The sequence below is a fragment of the Echiichthys vipera genome (assembly GCF_963691815.1).
Source record: "Echiichthys vipera genome assembly, chromosome: 13".
Lineage (NCBI taxonomy): Eukaryota > Metazoa > Chordata > Actinopteri > Perciformes > Trachinidae > Echiichthys > Echiichthys vipera.
Genome location: NC_139838.1, coordinates 23910742 through 23926001, shown reverse-complemented (window position 1 = coordinate 23926001; position 15260 = coordinate 23910742). Strand labels below are relative to the sequence as shown.

Sequence of the window (15260 nt, the reverse complement as noted above, 5' to 3'; positions counted from 1 at the left end):
TTATGTATTATTTGGTCTTATTTGTATGAATACCTTTTTTCGATTCTTGCACTTTTATAAAAAGTTTTGAAGATATATAATTTTTTAATATAAGTTTTAATATATTTAAAGTATTATATATATATATTGTTTAGCCATATTTCATATATGTATTATTTGTTCTTATTTATACAAATATCTATTTTTTCGAATTTTATGGCCCCTTTAAAAAAAGTTTTTTTATAAATTGAATTTTTTAATATAATTTTTTATATATTTAATTTATTATTTTATATATATTGTTTAGCTATATTTATATATGTATTACTTGGTCTTTTTTGTTCTTGTTCTAAATCTTGGATAAAGATTTCTAAATTGAAAAAAAAAATTCTTCTGGCCCATAAATTGATTGACAGGTGTTTTCAGCCAATCATATCTCAGCGTCATGGTCTGTCGTCCAATCATAACATGTCTTGAGAAAATAGGCGGGAGCCCCGAACGTCACTGTCTTAACTTCCGGCTGCATCGTCCTCTGGAAATCCCAACGTGAGTATCTTTTATCTTTGGCTTTATGTCTTTAATAAAACTGTAAAAATAAAGAGTTTAACTGCAAACACATTAACACGTCAGTTATTCTCCGGCAGTTAAAAAAGACTCACAGAGTGGCGTCAGTTTCCTTCAGCGGCAGCAGCCGTTTGTTTTAACGGTTGTCAGGGTTGAAGCTAACTAGCTTAGCTCAGGTTTCCACACTGACTCTGTAGGTTTCATTCAACAACATGAGCTCCCTCTAATAAAGACATCAGTTCATGTTTTCTTATATATCCGTCACATAACACTATTATTATTGTTGTTAGTGTTACTCGTTATGATCTGGTATTTGTTACCTTAACTCCCTATGAATGAACAGGATCTGTGTGAAAGGTTAAAGGGGCACTCACCACTGTACACATGCAGATCACTTCACCTGTTATGGGAGGTTTTACTCAGCCTGAGGCCTGTGACACAGTTTGTTCAGTGTCTCCTTTCCTCTGGGGGAGGATTTCTGGGATAATGTGTCATGGTGTGTCAAGGTCTTGTTATATGAGTTTTAACATAATAACTAGAAATGCACCGATCCAGTTTTTCCCGATTCAATCCGATACCTTGGCTGAGCGGCTGATACCGATCCGATACCACTGTTGAATGAATGAACCGTACACCTTGCCGTGTGAGTGAACGCCCCACCTTGACCATAGACTGTGTAAAAAATGGACGTAGCCTCTCCGTTGAGGTCTGTTCTCTCACCTTGATCCAGTCGTCCTCGCCTCAGGGCGCCGCTGCAGAAGAGAGCAATACACAAGGCCACGCCCGAATACAAACCCCGCCGTAATCTGTCCTGGTTTCGCCTATTTTACGTTAACTGGCCTGGAAACCTCCTGTATTGGCTAACGTTAGTCAGATATATTACATCGTTGCAGAGTGATGATCGACGTTATTTGGAAAAAATTAAAGTTACCAGTCCAGTTTACCGGGCAAACATAGACTGTGAAACACAGACCCTCACGGCCTGAATCCTCCTGGGTCTCCAGATTAGCATCTAGTGCATGTGTCTTAGATAGCAGCTATACTGCACGTCATGGTCCAAGTGCGGCTTTTTAATTAGCATAACAGAGCTAACGTTAACAGTGTGTTCCTAAACCATCTGTTGTACACTTGATCAGCGAGCAAAACATCTTGTCACTTATAGTAGCACAACCACACGAATGACCACAGTTCAGGCTGAGATGACAGAGTTAGCGTGCTAATGATGCTAATCATGACAACTAGCCTCCAAGGAGAAGTGAGGGCCAGAGGCTAGCTGTCACTGAAGAGGCTGTGCCCCTAATTATTCATAAACTTTAACCTTCAATAAAATAAAAACTAGCCCGGTAAAAACATTTACCCCCTTCAGTTTTGTCATGGAGATATGACATAAACATACAGACTAGAATGTTTTTTGTACCAGGCCTTAAACAGGTTTAATGATGCTGTGTAAACGGCCTGTTTAACATGAGGGTCAATGAGCAACTGCTCTGTTATGAAACCTGCCCCTAGTGGACACTCAGAGAACTGTAGTTTTTGGCACTTCCTAATTGGATCAACCAGGAAGTCGCTGTGGTGGGGGCTTGGGCTTGACCTAAACCTTTAGCCTTGTTAAAAAAAAAAGGTAACAAATCAACACAGATATGATTATTATTTACCAACAAATAACAAAGTGTACATTAGCAGTAAAAATAAATAAATGACACTTTCATGTGAAGTGCGCTGCAAACAGATATTTTAAGATGTAAAATAAAACTTGAACAGGTGTTGCAAACATAGAATTGAAGTGACTAGATCATTGTAACTGTATTGCTGTGGATGATATTAATAAAAAAGAAATGACTGGATCGGCCTCATTCATCCGATATCTGATCCAGCTAATTAGTCGATATTGGAGCCAATATGTGCATCTCTAATATAAACCAGTTTTAAAAAAGCATTCACGTCACATCAGATGTTTCTGAAAGGATTGATGTATCTGACTTGGTGTTTAATAAAACAAAAGTGCATGGAAATGTCCTCTGTCAGCCATATAACCATATATTATTACCCATAAATAAACGCATTCATGCACTCAGTTATGCTACTTTCAGTATCCTGCTAAATTGCAACAAATTGCTTGTTGAATTACAAATTTAAAGGAAATCATTTCTAACATTATCTTATTGAACATTGTACTGCGGTTTTATGCTGATGCTGTTTTCAACCAACTAAAAAGTGGTCACATTACGAGTGTTCATCATAAAGTGTCGCAGTCCTTCACAATATGTTTACTTCACAACTTAATTTTTTGACGATGATAAAATGATTCATTGTGCCGTCATACAGCTGTCTTGAGTTGTCAGGTGACTCTCGGGATTCATCGTCAGTTATCAGAGAAATGAGCGCGCTGTTATCCTTACTGTTAACCTTATTTATATTTTTTGCATTGCGCATATTTTGATTTTGTGAATCTGTTAATATACTAATACTACATTTTGTTATTTTCACCTTTGAACTGCAACTTCTGCACAACAGTTTCCCTCGGGACAAATAAAGTTCTGTCTTATCTTATCAGGGTGTGAACACTTCAGTGCTGGTGATTAAAGTTTATACATTACAAATGTGGGTGTTAACCAGACATGGACGTTTTACTAAAAAATAACCAGTTCTTTTCTTTAAATGTGTCTGATTTGAGTTCCCCATGCAGTTACCTACAGCTTAAATCTTAACCGGTGTAATTGAGTTGCTTTAATGATTTAATCTCCTTGTGTTGATGTATTCTCTCCTGGTTTAACCCAGTCACTCACCCGCTCTCTTGCTTTATCCCTTTATTGCTCCCTGCCAGAATGGGCAGTGTTTTGGCTGCCAGCTCCCCCAACCCTCCCCCACCTGCCTCTGGCGGTGCTGCTGCTGCCCCGGGGTTGACGGTGCCACCGGGCTTTGGGATGCCTTCGGTCTCCCCAGTCATACCCCCTACTGGGTCGGCCTCAGGACAGGAGCAGGACGCAGAAAACCCTTTGCCCAACCCGGGTGCATTTGATGAATGTCACCGCAAGTGCAAAGGTGAATGGAGAAAAATGAAGAAGGTCATTTGAGTCAAAGCTGAAGAAGCCACAGCCTTTTGCTTCTGATAATTATTTACCAAAAAAAAGTATGGTTATATACCAGACATTGCTAACTGGGTTTGTGTTCCTATGTGCTTGTTTCTGCATCTTAACTGCATTTGTGTCTTTCTTCTCAGAGGTTTTCCCGATGCAGATGGAGGGCGTCAGGCTAGTTGTCAACAAGGGCCTTAGCAACCACTTCCAGGTCAGCTAAGTTTCTTTTTACATCAGATTTTCTGACCAACACAAATCTGAACTGTCTTTTTTTGCCCTTTTACTTACTCATACACAAAATGAAGACAAGTACGTCTCAAAAGCTCCAGTTTTCAGGGGCAGCTAACCCGTCTAAAGAGGGTTCAACTCCGACCTGCGGCCCTTTGCTACATGTCTCCCCCTGTCTCTCTCTCACCCCATTTCCTGTCTGTCCTTTATAATAAAGGCTCGAAAAACTGCCAAAAATAATCTTAAAAGATTTTAGTCTGCCCTTCACATAAACCCAGGTTTTCTGGTCTTTGGGTTTCACATTAACGTCTATCGCAGCAATTCCACTGTGTGTCGCACCAAAGAGAGTGAGCTTCAGACGTGTAAAAGTTACATTTTTAATTGTGTCCTTTTCTTAAACTGTCTTTAAGGTGAATCACAACGTGCTGCTGAGCACCACGGGAGATTCCACCTACAGGTTTGGTGCTACGTACGTCGGAACGAAGCAGATGGGTCCAGCTGAGGTACGCTGCACTAAAGTCACCGTGAATCCCACCTGTGAGGTGTTTCGTATATATTCTTTATGTATGAACCGTAAAACAAATGCTCTTTTTGTTCAGTTTTTTCCCGTCATGGTGGGAGACATGGACAACAGCGGCAGCCTTAACGCCCAGATTATCCACCAGGTCTCCAGCAGAATACGATCCAAACTGGCCTTCCAGGTAAAGCTGTTTTTACATAACTTTAATTCTGTTTGTAACATAATGTGGTAAAGTGATACTTGCACAAGCCTTTTATAAGGTTATGCTGTTATTACTGCCTTTATCACAGCTTATATTTATTAGTATTATTACTTATTTTGCAGAGAGAAGCCTTTGCTTTCTATGACAATAAAGGTCATTAAATACGTTCTTTCTTTGCCAGGATTTTCTATTTCTATCTATTTTTTCCCCAATTTCTTTCTCTGTGCATGATGTTAGATCCATAAATGGGCAGATTTTAGTTTATCGCAGACATAATGTATCTTTGTTGATAAGAAACAAGTGCTAAAATGTCAAAGATGATGTTTAACTGAATCAGAAACAGTTGCCTCTGTATGAATTTTTCACACCCGAGGGCAAATTTCAGTCTATTTTACATCGCCATGAAACAGTATCATTCGGATCATAATGTTAACTTTGTCAAACTCCATCAGACACAGCAGCAGAAGTTTGTGAACTGGCAAGGCGACGCAGAGATCAAGGGAGAAGATTTTACTGCAACAGTTACACTTGGAAACCCGGATGTCCTTGTCGGCTCTGGTAGGTCAAAATTACTTTATATCTAAAATGTTTAAGGAGCGTCTGGAAGTAGATATAACTTAACCAAAGCAAAGATTTGCTCTGAAGCTGAGCACCTGCTGTTGTCCACCTGTCAGGTATTGTTGTAACACACTACCTCCAGTCCATAACGCCGGCTCTGGCTCTGGGAGGGGAGATGGTTTACCACCGCAGGCCGGGAGAGGAAGGCACCGTGATGTCTTTCGTCGGCAGATACACAGGTGAGACGCAGGTTTTCTGGAAGCAGGTTTGAGCCAATAAAGTTGGACTAAACAAGTCCATAATGTTTGTCATGTGGTCTCTCTGTACAGGCAGCAACTACATCGCCACATTGACCCTCGGCTCCGCGGGGGCTCATGCTTCATACTATCACAAAGCCAACGAGCAGGTAACTTGTGTTTCCTTTTCCTTGTTCGTTTGTCTGCGTCAGTTGAAAAACAATGCACATCTTTTGTATCTTTTGTTTGTAACGTGATTGGAAGAACAGATTAGGTGATTTATAATTCCCTTAACTTTACTAAACGTATTACCCTGATCCGTAAAGAGGACATCTTCATAAAGTAAATGCTTCCTGATCCAGGTGTGTTTTTGTTGTGTTGAAGGTAGTTTTCATAAATCTGCATTAATGAGCATTTCACTCTCTGCTGCTCTTCAACAGTTGCAGCTCGGCGTGGAGTTCGAGGCGAGCACCCGCATGCAAGACACCAGCGTGTCATTGGCCTATCAGCTAGATGTGCCTAAAGCTAATTTACTGTTTAAAGGTACGACGTGTTTACACTCATTACCACGATGGTCATCCTGCACAGGAAGCTAAACAAAGCACTTTTTTTATCAGCCGAATATTACATGTTGTTATAGATTAGATTGTAGAGTTGATTGATTTACAAACCATTGTTAAAATTTAACATCAAGTGACTGTAAATGTTCTGATTGTGTTTTTGCATCCGGGCAAAACTGTTTCCCAAAATGTTAAACTACTGCAACATAGTCATGCAAATGATATGTATTTATTTTTATATTTAATTGATGGTTTTCCCGGAGGCAAAATGCAAAAATTCTAAGGGAGAAATTGTTATATTAGCACATAAAAACAGAGGTGGAAGAAGAACTTTTACATGAATAGAAGTAAAATTACTTCAGTGTAGAAATACTTTGTTACGAAGTCCTGCATCTAAACTCTTACTAAAGTAAAAGTACAGAAGTTTTAGCGTCATTCAATTGTATTTAAAGTGCCAAATCATACCTTTTTTTTTTCTCAAGACACTTTATATAAAGTATATACAGTATATATGTTTAAAAAAGGCCTTTATCAATGTTTTTCACTAATTGAAAATGCATTTTAAAGAAACTATAAACAGGACAGTACACACTATCAAAACTTATTTCTGTGTCCGTCTCTTCCAGGTTCAGTCGACAGTAACTGGGTCGTCGGTGCTACGTTAGAAAAGAAGTTGCTGCCCCTGCCGCTCTCTCTCGTCCTCTCCACCTTCCTCAACCACCGCAAGAACAAGTTTCAGTGCGGTTTTGGCGTCACCATCGGTTAGACTGACCGAGCGGCGGGTTATCGACCCACAGAGCGACTTCACAGAACGGACAGACTCACTCTGGACGAGCAGACTATGCCATGTACAACACTGTGTGTCCCATCATCGACTCCGCCGCTCCATTCGGCTGTTATCATGTTATTGGTTTCATCTAATGTGGTGAATAGAAGGTAATAATGTACATCTAATCTTTTAGTCCCTTAAGATTAATCGCCAGAAGTGAAACGAATGACGTGATTGATCAGGGCTTTGTTGACTGTGGGCTTGACACAAACCCATAGGCAGTAGAAAGACGTAACACATTAAGAGACCTTCCAGGGCTCTTCGTTTTTGTCACTGAGTTCAGTGCCTCTCGCTCCAGTCTTGAATTTTATCCTTGTTTTGTTTTTTTTTTACTGTAAAGTCTGTCTCGGTGTGCAGTGAATGAAACCATTGTCGTTTGCTTGTTTAGAGGTGAATCATTGGTGACAGAAGGGTGTCCGGAGGGAGTGTACTGTACTGCATGTCACAATCCATCACTTGTTTTGTTGCCTTTTTTATGTTACATACATATGAAACAGCATATATGACCTGTATATATACCTCTTGGAAACTGATAAATACCATTTCTTACAAAAAAAACCCAACCTTGCACGTCTTTGTCATTTCTTTCAGTCGCTCTCGTCTATGCTGGAGTGTGAGTTCAAGGAGTCTGTCACCGGCTGTTCAGTCTGACGTAACACCCTTTCAAAATACGATTTCGGGTCCAAACGCTCCGTTGAAACAAAACGGACAACAACGGCCGAACATATGAACAATTACGATCCCCTCTTTTATCAGTTAGACACGATTTATTGATAAGAAAGAGGAAAAATGACAATAACGTTGTCAGATCTTTTAAAACAACGGGGAACACGGCACTGCAGCGTTGTAGAAATACGAGGCTCAGAACGGCTTGGACCCGGAAATCATATTTTGAAAGGGCGTCACATCACGTCTTAACAGCTGGATAACCACTGATCCCAGATACTGTCTGAAAGGGCTGATTTCAGTGTAGTTCTAGTTAGTTTCTAGAGCGTCACTGTCTAAAAATGGCCTCCGTATAAATCACTCTTCTGGGAAAAACGTTGCATGTTCATTAAGACACCAAAAGCCAAATACTGGTTCATTGTATATTTTTATTTAGTAAAAATATACATTAGGTGTTGTCGTCAAATAAATACTTGGTGTTTGGAGCATTTAAAGCTGATGGAGGAGTCCTGTTTACTGGGTCTTCTGCGTGAAAGACTCCCACAGAGCAGTCAGCTGAGCCTGCAGGTCCTGAGCGCTGGTGTCCAGCTTGGACTTCATCTCCTCTCCTCTTTGAACCAGGTTCTGCTGGATCTCCTGGGTTTTCTGGGTCAGCTCCGTCTGGAAGCTCTGGGTCAGGGGGACCATGCTCTCCTGGAACTGATTCAGGCTCTTCACCATCTGCTGCTGCATCTCCTCGGTGTAGGGGACCATCTGGGCCTGCAGCTCGCTCACGCTCTTGTCCAGCTGCACCTTCAGCTCCTGGCTCTTCTGCAGCAGGACGGTCTTCAGGGCCTCGGGGTCCATGCTCTCAGCGTAAGGGGCCACTTCCTTCTTCAGCTCCTCCACCTGCCTCTGGAGGTGCGCCACCATCTCCGCGGCGAAGGGACGCATGTTGGTGCTCACAAGGGTCAGATCTTTCTCCAGGCGGGTCTTCAGCTGCTCGGCCTCCTGGGTGAACTTAGACATGAAGTCCTGGGTCAGAGGAGCCACCTGAGTCTGCAGAGCGACGACGTACTGATTCACTGCGTCAGTGCTCTGAGAGATCTTGGTGCTGACGGACAAAAGAAACAGAAACTACGTGTGAACAGGGTAAAACATTAAACCAATAAACATCACCGTGAAAGTTCCCCAATTGATTACTCGTATTAAGACGTTTTTTTCTTATTTTTATATTTAAATATGAACATCTAAAGCTATTTTTTGGTGAATTTCAGAGAAATCTACAGACAAATTGTCCTGTGAATGTCCTTATTTGTCCAGGTCGTCGTTATCCCCAAAGAAAGTTCAGTCAAAAGCAACTGGACTTGGTTATTTGTTATTATTATTATTTGCCAAATAACCAAGTCCGGTTGCTTTTGACTGAAATTGCTTTGGGGACTACAGACAAATTGTAGTAAAATAAACACCTAAATGTGTATTTTTGATGTAGAGTCTTGCTTTAAAGTGAAGTTTCTCTCTTACTTCACTTCCTGTCCCAGCTCAGACTGTCTGATCTGCTGCAGGGAGTCCTCGGCGGTGCTTGTCGCTTTCGCAACGTAGTCCCAGAAAGCATCCTTCACCAAGTCCAGGCTGGTCTTGGGAGGCTCCTGCCACAGGATGTTGGCATTGCACACTGTGGATAAAACAGCGACTTTAGTGGAACCAGAAACATTTATTAAACATTAAACATATTTATTTCAAAGGATGATTTCACTCACCGGAGAACAGGGCGAGAACCACAAGTACCTTCATGATTGAATTTGACTCTGTTGAATAAAGAAAATAACTGAATATTTCTTAAAATAAAGTTTCTGATCTCCCACATAATTTAGTCATGAGGTGTTTTAACAATAATAAGAAAATGTTACCTGCAGAGGCAGCTCGTCTCTTCAAGATTCAAGATTCAAGCAGAGGCAGCTCGTCTCTTCACTCTGAGTTTGACGACTTGTGCCGTGCAGACGTCTGCTCCACACTTTTATAGCCATGTTGACGGGTAAAGTCCGTCTCTGGTTGCCCTGCTGTACAGACTCGTGTCCCTGCAGTCACTCCACGTCATAATTCAAGTGTCTTATTCATCCTGTGATAAATATTCTCTTCACGGGTTAAGTAATGGTTGGAATCAGCAGCAGGGAAATGGCATTTGAATCCATTAAAGTGGTAATGCAATAGCTTTAATTTTAATAAAGTAAATCAAGGTAAAATGTCACTTTAAGCTGCGTTAATTAAATTGTTCCACAGTGTAAGGAGCTGATATAATGACACTTTATCACCTTATAAAGTTGGTATGTGGAGCGTTTTACTTATAGACACATCCAGCAGACACGGAGCAGCATGATCATCTGACTGGAGTCGAGTTTGTGGATGAATGTTAGTTGGATATTTACTCTCTTTTAGCTCTGTTTTTGGTCTGCTCCTCCTCCTGAGGGAAATATTAGACTCTTAAGCTGTTAAATTATTAGTGATAGACCGGTACATCGGCCTGCTGGTGTTATGCGGGCTGCTGCGTTCACCGACTCCATGTTGCTGGAGGCGCCTTTTTTAAGTTCAATAAATGTTCCATTTTTTATATTGAGGCTCATTAAACAACATTTGTTATCATCATTGTGTAATTTTTATGATTTAAATTAAAGGAGCAAAAGTAGGATCAGCTCCAAATATCAGCTCAGGAAAATCGGCGGTCCGTATCGTTCATCGACTAAGGCTGGATTCATTCCTCCGGTAATAGATAGAACGAGCTATGCCTTGGTTGGGTGACGTCTCTAAACCAAACAAAACATGCCTTAGACATTACAACCCCTCTCTCTAAAACAGGGTCCACATAGGCCATAAAAACAGTCATGAGTTATCTGCAAGAAACAGGATGTACAGAAGCACAGATATGCCGCTATACCGTCATGAGGAAGTTACTTACGTTATCCATTTAGCACAAACAAGCTATTCACTAGTCACATGATGGGGTTAAACAGAGGAGACACTGAACTGCGTCTGACCTGACAAAACTATGATTATGAATTACAAATATCCAAAATCCCCACAACATGTGTCTGTTTGTCGTTTGGTGCTGAGCAGGTCGTGTACAGCAGTCATTCGTGGTCATTTTGTGTCATTTATAGTATAGTTTTGTGTCTTTGTGTGATCGTTTTCTGTTGTGTGCCCTGATAAGCCTGTTCACTTACACATCCATGCTTATGTATCTACGGTAACAACGCGGCCATTTAAGGTATTCCCTCTTGTGCGGAAAGTATTGATTTTGCATTTTTTTACACAGCAGGACATCTTCAGCTTCTTCCACGCCTCCTTATACTTTACCTCAGCGCTTCTGTGTGCGTCATATAAACACAGCTGGGCGTTTATCAGTGGTTTCAGCTGAGAGGAAGACGTTATGTCCTCGGTGTTATCAGCTCGTCAGGAGGGAATATAAGGAAACGTAACATTCTTCAGGAAAGATTATCTGCAGGTGGATCAAAGTCCTGCTCACATTGAACTGACCTAAAAACCTCTGACAACAACACTGTGTCTCTGCGCTGAGAGCGTTTATGTGGATCAATATCTTTACTCTGCACTTCTTTAGTTATAAAAAAGTAATCAACCGAAACAATGCAGCATTTGTGCTTTATCTCTCAACAGAGTGAAACAGGATCTTATCTCCTGAGTGTCACTGTGCTGACAAATTCTTGTCTTTCCACTAATTACAGTTAAAAATGCACCACAGTTAACGTGCATTATTTTATTCTGACTGTATGCAGATGATGTGATATTGTATAGAAGTGTTTTGTGTGAAAATCCTTCTTAAGTTTATTTTTTTTAGTCTGTGAGTAAAACTATTAAAACAAAACTGTTCAGCTGACTTTTATTCAAGTTGTTATCGTTATTATTGTCTTTTATTATTATTATTATTATTGTTCAAATGTTAAAAAATAAATAAAATCTGGTAGCTAGCTATTTTATCACAAACCATTTGGAATGAATTATTTATGAATTATTGATTTTATATATTTTTCTAATACCAGATTTAGAAAGTATCACATTAAGAATTTTAACCTTTTTAAATTATTATTACTTTTTTAATTTAGCCTTCATTTAACCAGGTTTGTTTCATTGCGATCATTATATAAAATAATTGATAAAAGGGAAAAGAATATGATGAAGGATGTGATGAAATGTATTTATATCTTGTTATTAAGTAAAGATAAGTTGTGATTAATATATTAAAAAATATAAATAAATATGCTGCAATTATGTATATCTTGTAATAAAGTAAAGGTGTGATTTATATTTTATAAATTATAAATAAATAAGCTGTAATAATGTATATCTTGTAATAAAGTTAAGATAAGTTGTGATTCATATATTATTAATTTAAAAAATGTTCCTGCAATTAATGTATATCTAGTCATAAAGTAAAAATAGGTTGTATATCTTTTAACAAAGTTAAGATAAATTGTAATTATTTTAAATATGCTGCAATAATGTATATCTTGTAATAAAGTTAAGACAAGTTTTAATTAATATATTATAAATTATATTATTACAATACAATTATTATATCTACACTATAAATAATTAAATACTACTAATCATGGCGAAGGGGAGGGATTAAATAACTTCTTCCCACTCCTTTTCAAATATGTGAATTTAATGTTTGTATGCGTTTTTCTATTTTTTGTTGTTGTTTTTTTGTCAGGCTGCAAAGATATGATGAATTTTTATTATTATTTTTGCTTTATTATTATTTTTATATTTTTTATTTTCTGTTTTATAGAAAAAGCAGCAACGCAGAGTTTAAATAATATATGACATATTTAAAAACACATAGATATATATGTATACAGATGTATAATGAGTCAGTGATGACTTACACTGCTGTGATGTGACAGCACGACACTCACACACTGGACTTTGCTCCTGAGCTCCTCCTTTATATTCCGACGACACCCTCACCGCTCATCCACTCGCAGTGTCAGCCATGAGGGTCCTCGCGGTGCTCTTCCTCGCCGTTTTCACCGGTAAGAAAATTTTGTAATTTTAGGTGAATTAACAAAAAATAATTGTAAGCAATAAATCAATCAATTAAAACAATTTTATTCAATTTTTAAAAAGTAAATTTAACTTTTTTTTTCTCTCACGGAAGGTTGCCATGCCAACATCGTGTGGCAAACCCAGCCCAAGCAGCAGGTCGACATGGTGAAAGATGCTTTCTGGGACTACGTTGCCAAGGCAACCACAACGGCCGAGGACTCCCTGAAGCAGATCAGACAGTCCGACTTGGGACAGGAAGTGAAGTAAGTAGACTTCATTTATTTTTTTTCACTTTTTTTTGCTATTCACTTTTAGTTGTTACTTTTTTTTTTAATATATATATTATTTAAGTAATTTTTTTTTTTAATCTGGTATTATTGTCAAGTTTGCTATGGCGTGATATTGTACATAAATTCATATTCAATTTAAATAAATAATTTAATTAAATAAAATTTTAAAAAGTGGTACAAGCGCATTTACTAAAGCAGTAAATTAAAACAAACCCACTGAAAACAGGCGATTTGTTAGGTGAAGCCGGTGTTCTCGCGCGATCACGTGTATTCGTTATGTGTCGTTATCGCGAGAATTCAGACAAGGCACTACAGATGACCATGAAACTTCCACAAATGATTACTGACATTAAGACAATTATTTTTATTATATTTGTTCAGATTTTTTTGTTTAAATATGCAAATGATGCATCATCTAATTAAATATGTGCTCTTTTGCATGTATTTCCAGAACAGACATGTGAACAGTGAATAAAGCCAGGTTCAAAATTTGTGTTTCATTTTGTTGACATATTTAGGTCAAAGAATAATCACAAAATACTGTCAACAGCCGTTAAAATTAAATGTAATAAATGTTGTTTAAATCAGGCTATGAATGATATATGGACAAATCCTAGTGTAAAAACCTGCAGATAAATAAAAATAGGAAAAAGCTGTATGTAGTGCTGCTGAAGTGGAGATTTCTGTGTCAGCGAGAAATAAAATATTTGTAGAAAACATCCTTTAAAGAGACATATTGTTAAATGCATACTTGTTGCAACATACTAGAGAGGAAATGGGCAAATAGATATCACCATGAAACTTCCCCAATTGGTCACAGGTGCTGGAAATCCTTAAAAATGCTTGATTTTTAATGTTATGTTTTCAAGGTTTAAAAAGTGCTTCAATTTTGGATAAAGTAAAGTTGTAAAGTAAAGTAGTAATAGTTGACATCGTATCCACATTTCTTTCACAACAAATAGCTATAGATAGAAATATAATTTAATATATCCTTCTGGTATTACAAAACATTTTTGTTTTAAGCGAAATACCATCCATTTTAATGCGATTTTAATGTAAAAAATAAAGTTTAAATAATCATTTTCAATATCTAGATGTATTATTGTAAATATGTCATTTACTACAACTGTAAGCTGTTGGAAAAGCTTGAAAACTGAGTGCTAAAATAACACTTTCATGTGTATTTTGGAGGGAAAAAAATTTTTTTTTGTTGTAAGTTTCAGTTTGGAGATGATGATGAACACATAAAGAAGTTTTTCAAGACTTATTTTTGTTTGTGTCTATGCAGCACCCTCATCTCTGAGAGCACCGACGCCATCAACAAGCTCACCGACGCTCTCCGTACTCAGGTGGCCCCTCTGACCCAGGACCTCATTTCTAAGTTTTCCCAGGAGGCCGAGCAGCTGAAGACCCGTCTGGAGAAAGATCTGACCGTCGTGGGAACCAGCCTGCAGCCTTACGCCAAGTCGCTGGTCGCTGACTTCCAGAGACAGGTGCAGGAGCTGAAGAAGGACGCGACCCCTTACGCTGAGAGCATGGACCCCGAGGCCCTGAGGACCGTCCTGCTGCAGAAGAGCCAGGAGCTGAAGGTGCAGCTGGACAAGAGCGTGAGCGAGCTGCAGGCCCAGATGGTCCCCTACACCGAGGAGATGAAGGAGAAGATGGAGAAGAGCCTGGATGAATTTCAGAAGAGCATGATCCCCCTGGGCCAGAACTTCCAGACCCAGCTGAATCAGAAAACCCAGGAGATCCAGCAGAACCTGGCTCCATACGGAGAGGAGCTGAGGGCCAAGCTGGACGCCGACACCCAGAACCTGAAGAGGCAGCTGACCGACCTGTGGCTGTCCTTCACGAAGCTCACCCAGTAAACTGACTTTTCTATCTCACTTTTTTCTCTGTTTAATCAGATCGGTGTTTATGGGACAGATAAAAAGTGCAATACCTCATTTTCTATGTTTTGATGTGGATGAAAGGTGCTCTGAAAGGAATAATGTCAGTATTTCCTCTATTACGTTACTGTTTACAACTATAAGCTGTGATCTGTAAAACAACAATAAACAGGTTAAATGTATCTTGTGTCTTCGTATTCACCATTTTTCTTTAAAAAAAGGGATTGATTCAACTACTAACTTCGCTGTCAAACATTTTTAAAGGTCCCATGTTTGTAAAAAGTGGGATTTTCATGTTCTTTTTATTATAAAGCAGGTCGAGGTGCTTTATAAATACTATGAAAGTATCAGACACTGTGGCTTTAAACGAGCCGTCAGGACTTCTGTACGGCCGTGAGGTCACAAATATACTATATATAGGTAGAAAGTGTCACTATAGTGCCGTTATAGCCACGCAATGACAGAGCAGAGACGCTAAAATGCAGAAGACCCAGAAGCATGGACCAATCAGAGCAGACTGGGCTTTTTTGGGAAGGGGTCTTAAAGGTACAGGTGCTAAAACTGAGCGTTTCAGACAGAGGGTGAACCATAGACTGTATAAAAATGGACGTAGCATCTTTGT

General features: G+C 39.0%; 3 protein-coding genes across 3 annotated transcripts; 2 read left to right on the top strand and 1 right to left on the bottom strand.

Moving 5' to 3' along the window:
* Nucleotides 1-3368: 3368 nt before the first annotated feature.
* tomm40l (translocase of outer mitochondrial membrane 40 homolog, like) lies at nt 3369-7297 on the top strand (the record flags this gene model as incomplete). The annotated part of the gene is made up of 9 exons (XM_083925829.1): nt 3369-3585; nt 3764-3831; nt 4259-4351; nt 4448-4549; nt 5023-5128; nt 5245-5367; nt 5458-5534; nt 5805-5907; nt 6551-7297. 9 exons carry the CDS (start codon nt 3369-3371, stop codon nt 6688-6690), a joined length of 1029 nt encoding a protein of 342 aa, XP_083781955.1. The 3' UTR covers nt 6691-7297.
* Nucleotides 7298-7932: 635 nt separating this feature from the next.
* LOC310955260 (uncharacterized protein) lies at nt 7933-9192 on the bottom strand (the record flags this gene model as incomplete). Its single annotated transcript, XM_083925061.1, has 3 exons — nt 7933-8512; nt 8923-9073; nt 9159-9192. 3 exons carry the CDS (start codon nt 9190-9192, stop codon nt 7933-7935), a joined length of 765 nt encoding a protein of 254 aa, XP_083781187.1.
* A 3214-nt stretch (nt 9193-12406) lies between these two features.
* apoa4a (apolipoprotein A-IV a) lies at nt 12407-14617 on the top strand (the record flags this gene model as incomplete). The annotated part of the gene is made up of 3 exons (XM_083925213.1): nt 12407-12446; nt 12572-12722; nt 14038-14617. The coding sequence occupies 3 exons, from the start codon at nt 12407-12409 to the stop codon at nt 14615-14617; spliced, it is 771 nt and encodes a 256-aa protein (XP_083781339.1).
* Nucleotides 14618-15260: the final 643 nt, after the last annotated feature.